At 62.1% G+C, this 13,632-nt stretch overlaps 1 protein-coding gene across 2 annotated transcripts in view; it reads right to left on the bottom strand.

Annotated features, from left to right (window-relative positions):
- The window catches only part of TTLL10 (tubulin tyrosine ligase like 10), a 46,401-nt gene that overhangs the window by 583 nt on the left and 32,186 nt on the right, over positions 1–13,632 (bottom strand). The window contains exons 2-14 of one of the 2 annotated variants that reach the window (XM_039876791.1): positions 11,651–11,716; positions 9,649–10,079; positions 8,937–9,014; positions 8,743–8,866; positions 8,465–8,583; positions 8,251–8,380; positions 7,516–7,587; positions 6,965–7,050; positions 6,069–6,240; positions 5,103–5,274; positions 4,544–4,684; positions 682–798; positions 237–330 (exon numbers count right to left, since the gene is read on the bottom strand). In XM_039876791.1, the coding sequence (XP_039732725.1) occupies positions 237–330; positions 682–798; positions 4,544–4,684; positions 5,103–5,274; positions 6,069–6,240; positions 6,965–7,050; positions 7,516–7,587; positions 8,251–8,380; positions 8,465–8,583; positions 8,743–8,866; positions 8,937–9,014; positions 9,649–9,874 (1,531 nt within the window). In that variant the 5' untranslated portion in view covers positions 9,875–10,079; positions 11,651–11,716. Of the gene's footprint in view, positions 1–236; positions 331–681; positions 799–4,543; positions 4,685–5,102; positions 5,275–6,068; positions 6,241–6,964; positions 7,051–7,515; positions 7,756–8,250; positions 8,381–8,464; positions 8,584–8,742; positions 8,867–8,936; positions 9,015–9,648; positions 10,080–11,650; positions 11,717–13,632 lie in introns of both variants that reach the window. The other variant, XM_039876790.1, reaches the window with a different exon arrangement.

Genomic DNA, 13,632 nt, shown 5'->3' with positions numbered 1-13,632 from the left:
GGACAGTGAGGGGCGGGCACCCGCCTCCCCTGGGAGGCCGGAGGCTGGGGCGGGAGGCCTCTTCTCTGCGGGACATGTACAGAAGGAGGGGTTCCCGCGCAGGCCCCTGGGATGCTGGACAGTTAGGTTTGCGGGCATCTGACCGCGGGGAGGCTGGGGGCGGGGCGGGGCGGCCCGTGCGACTGGGCGGGCAGTGGGGGCTTTCTGAGGGTTCCCAGGCTGCACCAGGGCCTCACCCAGCGTCTCCATGACCACGGCGGGGATCACCTCCTTCAGGACTTCACAGTTGGTGTGCAGCGCGGGGTTGGAGTTCATCTCGAGCAGCCACACCTGGGCCGACACTGGTCAGCACCCTTCCCCACCCACCACTTGGCCAGCAGGAGGCTGGGGCCCTGGCTCTGTTAGGTCCGGTGACCCTGGGAGGTCGCCTCTTTTCTATGGCCTGACTCCCCACATTTGCCCCAAGGGCCGGCACTCTCAGGGTCTGAGGGTCTGGCCTTTGAGGCTGGCCAGAAGAGCGAAGCCTTTTGGACTCACCACCTGCAGGGCTTGGCATGGTCTGGCTGCTGAGCCTCCCCCCCACCCCAGGGGCACACCTGCGGGGTCAGGGTGTGCACAGAAGTCCCCGCCTCCTTGCACCTGCCGACCAGGCCCTCCCGCCCTAGCACACCTCAGCAGTACCTTGAAGTTCTCATCGATCAAGAAGTCACACCCGATGAGGTCGAAGTAACCCAGCTTGCACTCGAGCTTGGACTTGACAGCCAGGAAGCAATGGGCCATGATCTGCTGCATCCGCGTCTGCAGGCGGAGCATGGAAGGGTGACTGGATGGCACCTGTGGCCCTGACTATACCTCCCCAGCCTGAACAGCCATGGCCACACCCCTCACCTGCAGCCTCATTCGTGACCCCATCTGCACTCCCACCCGCGTCCTTACCTGCAGGGTCACACCCGCCCACATTTTTGTACCCTTGGAGTGTGGAACATGCTTACAGCCTGAAACGCTGTCACTCTCATTTTGCCCATTCAGCATACGTGTGGCGCCCCAGTGCGTGTCGCATACTAAGGTGCAAGAGTGAAGAGGACGTCTGAGAAATGTCCGCCCTCGAGCAGATCCCTTGTGGCAAGGGGGACAGACAGCAGGTGTGGCAGGCGGGTCATTGTGCACTTTGCACAGTGTATCAAGCAATAAGCGCTGACGGAGAACACGAAGTCGAGTGTGGGGTGGGGCTTCAGGGGGCAGCTGCAGACAGGGGCCTTGCCTGTGTGGGCCTCGCTGAGGAGACAGCAAGGACTGGAGGCCTGAGGTGGGGTGTGGGACACCTGGGGGAAGAACAGTAGAGCGTGCTGAGGTGTCAGCGGGACACAGAGAGGCCGCCACGGCTGGGGAGAGCAGGAGGGGAGACCCGAGCGTGCCAGTCACATCGCGGGGGCATGGGAGGTCCCTGCCTTTCACCCTGGGGTCAGCGCTACAGAAGGTGGAGCACAGGAGGGGCAGGTGTGGCCCGCGTGCTAACAAGGTCCTCGTGCCGCTGAAGGGGCTGGAAAGCGGCTGCGGCAATCCAGGCGGATGCGTACAGACGTCACTGACATGCCGTCGACGAGACTTCGGAGCCAAAGACACAGACAGTTGGAAAGTGAAACTTTAGAAAAAGATACCACGCAAACAGTACCCGGAAGAGAACCGGAATGGCTATATTAATATCAGAGAAAATAGGTTTTAAGACCAAAATTGACATTAAGAAAAAAGGACATTTTATAATGATTGATCGAGGCTGTGTAATGATTAATTATAAGCACACGTGCACCTAACGATGGAGCCTCTAAATACACGCAGCAAAACTGACAGAGTAGAAGGGAGGACTCAACGGTTCGATAGCGACAGTCGCGGACTCCAGTACTCCACTTTCGTGATGGGTAGAACACGAGATGGAAGGTCAGCAAGCCCACGGCAGCCTCACACCACACTGCGAGCCACGGACAGACACCTGGAGGGCGCAGTCCGCTCCGGCGCACGCGGCGCATTCTCCAGGGCATTTCTTAGGACACAGGACAAGTTCCAATCATACAAAATATGATTCCACCACAGTGGATAGAAATTGGACATCAATGAGAGAAGGAAAATGGGAAAATCCACAAATGTGTGGAAATTAAACCGCACACTCTTAAGCGACAAACAAAAACGCAAGCAGGACGCATACTCTTCTGGCGTCCAGCAAGAGCCGCGCCCAGGGACACGGAGAGAGCTGTACGCGCCCGCATGGAGCAGAAACAGGGACCTCCAATCGGTGACCCCGTCTTCAACCGTAAGAAACTAGAAACAGAAGAGGAAGCTACACCCAAAGCGAGCTGATGGGAAGAAAGAACAGACTAGGGAGGACGCATAGGGAACAGAAAATAGAAAACAATGGAGAAAAATCAATGAAACTAAAAGCCGGTTCACTGAGACGATCAACGAAACTGACAAACTCTTAGCTAGACTGGCGCCGAAAATGGAAAAGAAGACTCGAATCTCTAAAATCAGCAAAGGAAGACCTTACACAGAGAGGAAAATGCTCACAACAAGGATTATAACTGCTCATAGAATACTACGAACAATGATATTTTAAACAAATTAGATAACTTAGAAGAAATAAACAAATTGCTAGAAAGACAAACTAAAAAGCCTGACCCAATAAGAAACAGAAAATCAGAATAACCTATTACAGTTGAGTTAGTAATAATAAAAACAAACAAACAAATAAATAAGCCTTCATAATAGAAAAGTCCAGGACAAGAGGTTTTACTGGTGAATTCTTCCAAATGGTTAAAGAATTAACATTAGTTTTTCACAAACTCTTCAAAAGTAGAAGAGGAGGGGACATGTCCAAAACCAGACAAACACACAAGAAAAGAATGCTATAGACTAACACAGAAATACCCAATGACGCACCAAGTCCAGTCCAGAACCATGTTTAAAGAATAACATGCCACGTCTGATGGGATTCGTCCTAGAAACGTAGGAGCAGTTGGACCTTTGCATTCCAGTCAGGGTAAGACAGCGCATGAACGGAGCAAAGCATCAGCGTTAGAACGGCGCGGTGCAGCTTCGACAGAGGCGTGCACTCTAGTGGCACAGAACCGAGAGTGTCTGGTCAGTTATTTTCAACAATGTGTCAAGAACAGTCTCCTTGACACATGGTGCTGGGACACAGAATGGCCACGTACAAAGGGATGAAGTTGGACCCTTACCTCACACCCTGTGCAAGAATCAACTCGAAGTGGGTCAACGACCTACATGTAAGAGCTACACCATAAAACTTTCAGAAGAAAACATTTTAAAGTCTTTCCAACCTTGGACTTGGCAATGGATTCTTTGAAATGATCTCGAAAGCACGAATAACTGAAGAAAAGAGATAAGTTGGACTTCATCAAAATCTAAAACTTCTGTTCAAAACAGAAAAGGAAAAAAAGAACTCACAGAGCAGGAGAAAATGCCTGCAGACCGCATGCTGATGAGGGCAGAGCATCCAGAACATATAAAGAACTCTTATAGCCCAACAAGGAAGGACAGACAATGGATCTGAACAGAAAACTTTCAAAAGAAGACGTACAGATGGCCAACAAGCACACGAGAAGCCTCGATATCATTACCATTAGGGAAATGTCAATCCAACCCACAGTGAGAGACCACTTCACGCCCCTGGACGGCTGCTAAAAATGGAAAAAGAAAAAGCCTTGGCAAGGGTACGGAGACATCGGAACCCTCATACATCGCTGGTGGGAACGTGAAATACTGCAGCCAGTGTGGAACACAGGCTGGCACTTCCTCCAAAAGGTAAACGTGAGAGTTTCCACGTGACCTCACGATTCCAGTCCTAGGTATACACCCGAGAGAGATAAAAATCCATGTTTGTGCAAAAACTTGTAAACGCACACTCACAGCAGCATTAGTCACAATAGACAGACAGTGGAAACAACCCAAATGTCCGTCGACTGATGAATGTTTATCTAGGCAAACCGTGGTCCAGCCCTGGGGGGGGTATCGCTAAGCTGTGGAAACCGACACATGCTGTGACTAGGTGTGCCGTGAACACGTGACGCGGAGAGCAAGAAGCCGGGACAGGCCCCGTATCGGTGACTCCATTCACGTGAAGTACCCAGAATGGGGAATGTGTAGGGAGAGCAAGCAGACGAGTGGCTGCCAGGAGCCGGGGGAGGGGAACGGCGGGCGACGGCTAATGGGGATGGGTTTCTTTTGCGGAAGATGAAAATGTCGTGAAATTAGGTAGTGGTGGTAATTGCACAACTTCGTGAATATACTGAAGCCACTGACCCACGCGCTTCGAAACGGCGAATTTTGTGCCACGTGGATGATCTGATTAAGAGAGCGAGAGATGGAGACAGCTCCGAAAGGCCAGCTCCCACCACCCGGTCATCCACACAGACACACACTGTCCGGTCCAGACACGCCCTCCCTCCCCAGGACCTTCCACGCCCAGCCCCGTGCAGACGACGCCCCCGCACACCCCAAGGACCCTGGCCCCACCCCCCAGGCCACGGACCGTGAAGGCGGTGAAGACCCAGTCCCTGGGGAGGCCTTTGGTCTTCCGGAACTTGTCGTTGATGTAGCGGTTGAGGTGGTCCATGCTCCACACCGTGTCGTCCTTCAGCAGCATGTAGAGGGGGCTCTTCTTCTGCATGAACTGGGGGGCAGGGTGGCGCCTGGAGACCCCGCACCAGGACCCTCCCGAGACACCGTCTTCCACCGAGATGCTCTCAGCTGTGGAGTCCCTCGCCGACCCTCAGGGCGGGCCCTGCTCACTCTTCCCATCGAGGACCCTCCCCGGTGGCCTCTGGCCCACAGGTGTCTTCACCGAGGACCCTACAGAAACCCTCAGTCCTCCCCAGCCCCATGTACCCAGAGGGGACCAAGCTGGGGCTCTGGTCACTTCGCCAGGATGCCCTGCTGTGGCCGAAGCTGAGGTACTATAGACTGCCACAAAGGCAGCCCAGGCCACCTCCGGGCCTGGCCACCTCGGGGCCCGAGCCATGTCTACAGCTGTCTCTCCTCTGTGTCCCTGAGCAGTGGTCTTGCTCCCGGGCTGCAGGGCGTGCGCTCACCTGGTTGGTCAAGTGGCCACTGAGATCTCTGGAATGGGGGTCGTAGAGGCCGAGGGTGAGGCGCGCGTAGCCGTGGCGGAAGAAGACCATGTGGGGCACCGCGCAGGCGATGAGCAGGTAGGCTCTCACGTCGAACTTCCTCCCGTCCAGCAGCAGCGGGTTCTGGATGTACCTGGGGGCACGAGAGTTGAGCCCGGGGCCGGCCCGGCCTGGGCCAGCTCCTCAGCACTCCCGCCACCCATCCCAGGTATGACCACCCCCCCCAGCTGGGCGCAGAGTTGGCAGCGGTATTTCTGAGCCTGGGTGGAAGTGGACTGCGCCCGTGGGCAGGGAGGACTGCCTGCGGGAGGGGAGGGCTGACGTTGGGCCTGGAAGGGTGAGTGGCACTGGGGAGCCAAGGAGGGGGCATCCCAGGTGGAGCGACTATAGGACTATGGCCCCAGAGGCTGGGAGCAGCTGCTTGGGATGGAACCGGGGGTGGGGGCAGGGGCAGCGACCGCGGCTGTGACGGGTGAGCACCCACACTGGAGATGGGGAGTTCCAAAGGGAGCTTCGGGAGGCCAGACTGAGCCCTCCAGTGTGAGGCCGGAGTATGGGCCTCACCCAGAGGCAGGGGGTGGGGAAGGGAGAGCCAGCTCTGGCTGCAGGCTGCACTGCCTGGGCAAGAGCTGGGGGAGAAGCTGGCGGTAGGGACACTTGCCAAGGGTGGGCTCTCTGCAGGGCAGAGGGGCAGGGCCCGGGCTGAGGGACAGAATGACCGAGCCTTCCGTGCCCCACCCCCATGTCCAGGATCCTCTGCGCAGGGGCCCATCTCTTCTGCGAACCCAACTGGATGTGATACCTCCACCTCTGCTGGCTGCACAGGGGACCATGTGGGCCCGAGGCTCCCAGGAGCCCTCACAGGCACCGGTGCGGCCCGGGACCAGCCCCGCCCCACCGACGCCCCACTGGCGTCCAGGCCAGTACCTCTGCACAACCCGGGCCTGAGGCACCCGGAACGCCGTCTTGCGGCAGGTGAGGTCGCTCTCCGCGCTCTGGGTCTTGGCCTGGAGGGCAGCGACTTCCTCCTGGCTCCTGAGCAGAAAGATGCCTTTGCCCTGGTTGCAGGCGGTGGGCTTGCAGATCCACATCTGGGTTTCTGCAGAGAGCGCCGCCTGAGCCACCGGCGGCCCCGCCCACGCCCACCACCGGCCGCGCCCCCACAGCCACGCCTTCCCACACCCCGCCCTTCCGAGCCTACCACGATTGCGCCCCTAAACAGCTTACGCCTCTACACCTCTCGGACGACAAAGCGGGATCTACTGGCTCATGCCCCCAAACAGCTACGCCCCAAACAGCCACGGCCTCGACTATCGCCCACTACGCCTGCGCCCCTGACAGCCACGCCTCACGCCCCGACCACGCCCACTTGCGACCCTCCCCAAAACAGCCACGCCCACACACCGACTACTCCCGCCACGACTGTGCCCCAAAAGTGCCGCCCCCGGGGCCCGACCACGCCCACCACCCTGACCCTCCAAAAGACCCGGCCCACATTTCCCCTGACCGCGCTCACAACACGCCCCGCCCCTCTCGGGCCGCACTCCGGCCAGGACCACGGCCAGCCACGGCCCCGACAGCCCTACCTGCCCGGCTCCGCCCCTACCAGTCTCCGGCCTCCGCCCAGGCCCAGCCAGGACCCCTCCCCACGACCCCGCCGCTTTCGCCTCAGTCCTGACTTCGCCCACCTGGTACCACTCTTCCTCTCCCTGACCACGCCCACACCTTGACTGGGCCCAGGCCCTGCCCTGACCACGCCCCCACCTGGGTGTGGCCCTTAACTCGACTCCCCAGAGCCGACCTGTCGTCCTGCGGCCTCTCACCATCAAAGAGGGTGAAAAAAGCCTCCCTCTCATCCCTCATGTCCAGACGGTAGGTCTCCGGGAAAAAGTCTTCCATCTTCAGGGTCCTGGGTGGCAGGGGGTGGGGTGGACACGGCGGGCGGGCTGTGTCCCTGCCCCCTAGGACCAGCCGGCCACTCCAGGAGACTGTCTTGGGGGGCGAGCTGGAGGGCGAGTGGCTAAGGAAGAGCTGGGGTGGGCTCCAGACAGCCCCGTTCCCTCTGAGCCCTGGCCGTCTTCTGGCTCCCTGCACCTGCAGGCTGCCTCCCCCAGATCCTGGCCCCCTCCTACTTCCCTGCCCTTCCCCTCCCTGCTGCTCTCCCACCTGTGCAGCTCAGGCCTTCCTGAGCTGTGTCCCCAGGTAAGGATGGGCCCGGCCTGCACTGCGCAGGGAGCACAGATGCCTGAACGCCCCGGGCTGGTCCAAACCTCTTCCCCTGGCCCGGGTGCCCTTCAACCCTCTTCACCTCCCACCAGGCCTTCCTTCAATTCAGGGCAGGTCGGCCCCTCCCAGCTGGGCTGAGGGCATCTACCTCTGTGGCCCGAGGCCTCCTGGGCTGGTCCCTGTGAGCCCCTCCAGGGCAGGTGCTGCGTCCCTTCCAGATCTGGACACCAGGGGAACACAGGGCCTGGCCTCAGTGTCCACGCAGGAGTGTGTGGAGTGCAGATGGGTGGGGGCTTCGAGGCACACAGGAGGCTGTGTGATGGGTGGGTGGCTGGATGCACGCATTTCGGATGGGAGTAGGCGGGCAGATGGGCAGGTGGCTTGGTGGCTGCACAGATGCCAGGAGGGGAAGAGGTGAGAGTCGCCGACAGAAACGGGTGGGGTGGGGTGGACGGCTGGAGCCCAGGTGTCAAGGTGGTGTCATGGGTTGGGCAGGTGTGTAAACGGCTGGGCAAGTGAGTAGATGAGTGGACAGATGAATATGCTGAGCGGGTCAGGCACGGCCACGTGGGAGCAAATGGACGTGAGTGTGGAAGGTCTGTGGGTGTGGGGGTCAGTGAGTGAGTGAGGGCCCCAGCAGTGGCTCTGTGGCTCTGTGTGAAGGCGCTGGTGGGCTGTGGGGTGGATGGATAGGTGGCAGGTGTTGGGGTGAAGACAGGTTGGCGAGTGCACGGACGTGGCTGTGGGAAGCTTGGTGGATGGACGGGTGTAGGTGGGTGGACAGGTCCCGTGGAGGGCGGTCCGGGCCAGTGATTGCACACCAGCTGGGGTGGCGGGACGAGGCGCTTTTGCTTTAAAGGATGGCCGGGCGTGGCAGGCTCACCTGGCCGGGGCGCACAGCGCCGCCTTGTTGCCGGTGCCCGCGGCCCGCGAGTGCTCCCGGAGGGCGCTGAGCAGCCCGATCTTGGTGGTGAGCAGCTTGTTGTTGGGCAGCTGGAACAGCAGCTGCTCACCTGGCGCGACAGAGCCCGGGCAGCTGTGGCCGGCCGCGGCGGGGCCTCCGCCGCCCCAACCCCCGCGGCGGGCCGCTCCGCTACCTTCCCGGAAGCTGTGGTAGCTGTCCCGGCACCTGATCTCACACCACTTCAGCCGGTAGTCCTCCCGCCGGCTGTCCTGGATGCGCTGCCAGCCTTTGCTTTTGCAGTAGGAGCTGATTCTGTGTGTGTGTGTGGGGGGTGCCAGTGACCCTGGGGGCCTTGACAGCTTGGGGACGAAGGGCACGCCAGGGGAGGGGACATGGGGCCCCAGGTAGCAGCGGTCAGGCTGGGTGGGACCCGGGGCTGTGGGGCTGGGCCTGGTCTGTGCCCCCACTCACATTGAAGCCCCGTTGCTGCCTCCGATGTAGAAGAAGGGGCCACAGCCCGAGCCAGGCGGCAGCTCCCCCCACAGCACGTGCCTCTCCAGGAGGGCGGCCCGGGGCTTCACAGCCGCAGCCTCATCTGCGAGCGGGTGGGTGGTCAGTGGCCTGGCCGGAGGCTCTCCGCCCCTCCCAGCCCTGCCCGAGCCCACCTGTGTCCTGGTGCGGCTGGCCTGGCTGACGCGGCAGCCCCTCTGCTCGGCTCCCCATCGGCCTCTCATGGGCCCTGCCTGTGAATGGGGTGGGGTTTGGGGGGGTGATGTCCATTCAGAATCGGGCCGGAGCCCAGTCCTGGTGGGCTTCCAGCCGACCCGGCTGGCCCATTTCTGGCAGGCCCCAGGTAGCCTCCCCTGCTGGTCTGGGCACCTCTCATCCCAGGCTCAGGACTCCTGAGAGAGGGGACAGCCACCAGCAGCCCAGGTCAGCCTAGGAAAGGTCAGGGTCCCTCCTTACCAACAGGGCAGAGCTCCATGGGGCTGGAGCTGGGGATAGACGTGACGCAGGGCCATGCCCAGGAGGGTGGGGTCACAATGTCCATCGTGACGTCATGGGTGACCCATGTCTGGCAGGGGGATGGGGCTGCCCTGCCCTGGGCTGGGGGTGGGGGGGCTGCCCTGGGCTGGGGGTGGGGGGGCTGCCCTGGGCTGGGGGTGGGGGGGCTGCCCTGGGCTGGGGGTGGGGTGCCTGCCAGACTGTGGGGAGCAGCAGTGTCCCTCCCTGTGCCCCTTCAGCCCCTGGTCTTGCCATCCTCCACCCTGCCCAGCTGGCCCCTCTCCCAGGGTGTGGCTGTGTGTCGCCCCCACGAGAACACCTTTCCTGGGGAGGCCCCGGCTCGGGGGCAGAGCCTGTGCCGGTGGCACTCACCGGGCTCCCGTGGGCAGCTCCGTCGGGCGCGGGCGACCCCTGACCGCTTGCCTCTCTTGGCACCAGCCTGGGTCCGAGTGGGTCCCCTGCGGCGAGTGAAGCGGGTGTGGCTTCTCCTCACAGGCGTAGGGGCACCAGGGCAGGGGCACCTCTGCGAAGACGCCGTCCCCACCCTTCTGCGGGGCCTCCGAGCAGCCCGTAGTCCCAGCCTTTGGACCGGGCGCATGGTCAGGCCTGCTCTGCCTGGGGAGGGGCGCCTCCTGGGGTCTTGGACTTGGGTTTCTGCTTGTGGCTGGCTCCTGTCTCCATGGTGACCATGGGGCCAGGTGCCCCTCCGAGGCAGGGCTGTCTCTGCATCTTTTGTGTCCCAGGCGAGGCGTCTCCTGCAGGGACCGTCTGTCTGGCTTCGCGGTGCTCTGCCGACATGCCGGCTGCAAGGAGGGTCACCGTCAGGCTTCTGGGGCTCGGGGGCCGGAGGGGCACCCAGGTCCTGGAGCTGCAGCAGCTCTGAGGTGGCCGGGCGGCGAAGTGCCTGCAGCATCCTCGTGGCTGCCCAGGCCCCACCCGCAGGTGGCTTGTCCCCTGGAGCCCCTTTTCCCTGCAGCCAACTCAGCGTTTCTGGGAGGTTCCTCAGTGGGTCCTTTCTCGCCTGGGGGTGGGGAGGGGACAGGGGCTTTCTGAAAGATTGGGAGACACAGCGATGGTGAGGCAAGCACACTGAGGAGCTGGCGGCACCCGCACCCGGGCCGGCAGCGCATGTTCCTGGGGGGCACCATGCAGAGCAGCCGGCTGGCCTCCAGGCAATGCCGGCAAGGCCTCAGGTCCTGCTTGGGACCGAGGAGGAAGAAACTGGGAAAAGCTGTGTCCCGAGTCCCGGCAGCTGGGCGGGCAGGAGAGCCTCAACCTGCCAGGCCTGGGCCGCGTGGGCCGAGCAAGCCTGCCCTCCCTCCCCAGCCAGGACCGGACGGCACCTGGGAGGAGGCCAGTGCTCGGGCCAGACCCGCCGAGGGCCCCCGCTCACATGCCATTCTCCAGAGGCGGGGGACCCCAGCCCTTTCCCACTGCGGGTGGGGGTTCCCCAAGATACTGACATTCAGCACCTTCCCACAGCACCCTCAAAATGAGCAGCCACCAGGTCAGCGGGCATCTGAGGGAGGCCCCCAGGTGTGAGTGACGGGTAGACACCCAGACATTCAGACATGGCTGTCACACACACGAAGGAGGAAGAGGAGGGGGAGACAGGGTGGCTCAGAGCTGAGGGACCCGGCCCCTAGAGCACGCTGCAGTGGAGCAGGAGACGCCAGGCCCCTCAAAGGATGGGCACCTAAGAGCTCGTGGGAGTTAGAGATGCTACATACGGGTCACAAGTCAAGGCCAGGAAGATGCCAGAAGAGAGGACGCGGGAAGCAAGAGGGAGGTGGAGAGGGCGAGGGAGACGCCCAGCGAAGGGTCGGGGGGCCTCTGGGAGGGGCTCTGAGCATCGCTGCCCTCGCAGGGTGCCCCAGCATGCCCCTCCTCCACCCTTCACCTGTGAGGTGCGGTCAGCAGCACAGAAGCAAGCAAGTGCGGACCAGGCCCGTCTGTGGCGGGAGCGAGGGGTGAGCCCGTCCCCTCACAGCCCGGGCCCACCGCCTGCGCAGGGCCCCAAAGGGAGGTGGCATACCGGTGGGGACCCCGTTTTTTGCCTCTATTTGGTGCTTCTAATTCTGCATATTCATTATTTTGCCAAAGAATAAGGCCACGAGCTATATCGCTTGTCATTCAAATTAACCTGTGTCTGGCGGGAGCTGAATGGGGGACATGCTCTGCGAGCCCTCCGCTCTGTTGGGCGCTTGGCAGAGCCCCTCGGGAGCCATGATTTTAAATGCAGACGGCGCTTTACACTCAAGGTGTGACGGACAAGTTTGCAGTGGGCAGACCGCGGGTCGGCTCGCTAGGACCGTGCCGGGAGGGCTTGACCGAAAACCCAACCTCCCAACAAACTTTGAAAGAAACTTTCTACCTGGTCAGGTAAAAAGACCGGCAGGAAGCAGCACCGCGGCGTGGTGGACGGGAAGCCCTCGAGCACCTGGAGAAAACGCCCAAGCAAAGGGGAAGACGTCAGTGTCCCGCCGGCCGACCCCCGAACGCCTGGCCGCGTGGGCGCTGTGGACACGGTGCTGACTTTGTTCGACGGGCTGGCGCCTCCCGGCCGCGAGCGGGCTGTCCGTGGGGACGTGGGTCCCCACGTGAGTCAGGGGGCGCACCCTTCCCGGCCCGGCCCGGGGGCTCCTCGCGCCGTGGCCCTGGGCGCATGGGCCCTCCCTGGAGGGGGCCTGGCCGGCCAGGCCGCCCTTTCCCTGCCTTCCGTGTCCTCGTCTCTTTCCTGCTCCTGGGCAGTGTCCCCAGAGGACCTGCAGGGTCCCTGGTGGCTGGGCGGGTGCACAGGACAGCAGGCCCCAGCCCTCATGCCCAGCCAGGACCCCTGCCGTTGGCCCACCTGTCCCTCTTACCTGCCCCAGGAGCTGGTGTGAGCTTTCTGCCCCGGAAACAACAGTGGTGACCGGGCAACCGTATCCCGGCAACCGTCTCCGGGCACTCGCCTCCCGGCAACGTCCACCCAGAGGCCCAGAGGTGTGGGCCCACCCCAGATGGTGGGGCCGGGTGCCCGGGAGCTGGGGCTCCCTTCTCCCCAGGGTCACCCCTGGCCTCTCAAGACCCCCAAGCCCATCCCGGACCTGGGACCTGGCCCCATGTGTCTGCATTTGCTGCGCTTCAGGGCTACACAGCCCAGCATGTGGGGTACCCCCTGTACCAAACAGCAAGTGGGGTGCAGCAAGGCAGTGCCCGCACCAAGGGGAAGCGTGCTCAGGCCTGAGGCCCCACTTCTGCTGTCCAAGCCCACGGGGTCACAAAGGTGTCTGTTCTGGGTGCCTTTACTTGCTTCTGGTAGGGCCGGGAGGGGGCCCCAAAATGTGTACCCATGTCCTAAGCCCCGGAACCTGCCCAAGTGAGCTCATTTGGGAAAAGGGTCTTTGCAGATGTGACTGAGGTGAAGATCTCAAGATGAGATCCTGCTGGATTATCTGGGGGCCCCTAAACCCAGCGACCTGTGTCCTCGTAAGAGGGAGGCAGAGAACAGGGGACACAGAGGGGAGAAGCCCCGTGAAGATGGGGGCAGCGGCTGGAGAAACGAGGCCACAGCCCAGGGATGCCGGGAGCCACCGAGGCCTTGGCCGGGAGCGGCAGGGAGGGCCGTGCCCTGGAGCTTCAGAGGGGGCCCCATCCCACCTCCGTTTCTGGCTCTGGACTCCTGAGCTGAGGGCATGCGTGTCTGTTGTTCCAGGCCACCCAGCCTGTGGTCGTTTGACACGGGGGCCCAAGAAGACGCATGTATCCCTTAAGCCCTTCCTCACTTTCAAGGGTCCCACATGGCACCCCCACTATGAGGTCTCCCTGACCCCACAGAGGCAGCTGTACCCCAAGTTCCATACCTGCCCCTGCCAGGGGACTTCAGGGGTCAGTCCGGCTGGACTGTGGTCTGGGACCCCTGTGGCCTGCAGCAGCCGCGGGTCAGCCTGGGGAGCGGAGCGTTCCGGCCAAGCCCTCGGCTGGGTGGTCAGGGCACCCTGGCCTTAGTGGCTAGGGCTTCTGGGGCATCAGCGGGGTGGCAGTGTGGCCCTTGGTCATCTGTAAGCTGTTCCCCTCCCCCTCGGCCTGAGCAGACCCTTGGAACGCCAGGCCGTCCTCCCTTGGGAGCCCATGCCACAGCCCCATGTCACCTCGTAGAGTCGGACCCCTTGGAAGCCCCAGGCTCCTGGGCCAGCCCAGCATCAGGTGTGCGTGTCCCTCCCTCCGCCACCTGCTCAGGGAGGCCTCCCAAGAGTGACTTCACGGGAGCTGGAGAGGCGGCCCCCTGCCTGCCTGACCCTGAGCTCAGACTGGAAAACCGCCCCACAACCCGAAAAACCGGTTGGAGAGGTGCTGCCCAGCCCCACAAGAGCA

Source organism: Pteropus medius, unplaced genomic scaffold (genome assembly GCF_902729225.1).
Source record: "Pteropus medius unplaced genomic scaffold, Ma_sr-lr_union100, whole genome shotgun sequence".
Taxonomy (NCBI): Eukaryota; Metazoa; Chordata; class Mammalia; order Chiroptera; family Pteropodidae; genus Pteropus; species Pteropus medius.
This window is presented reverse-complemented; position numbering and strand designations above follow the sequence as displayed.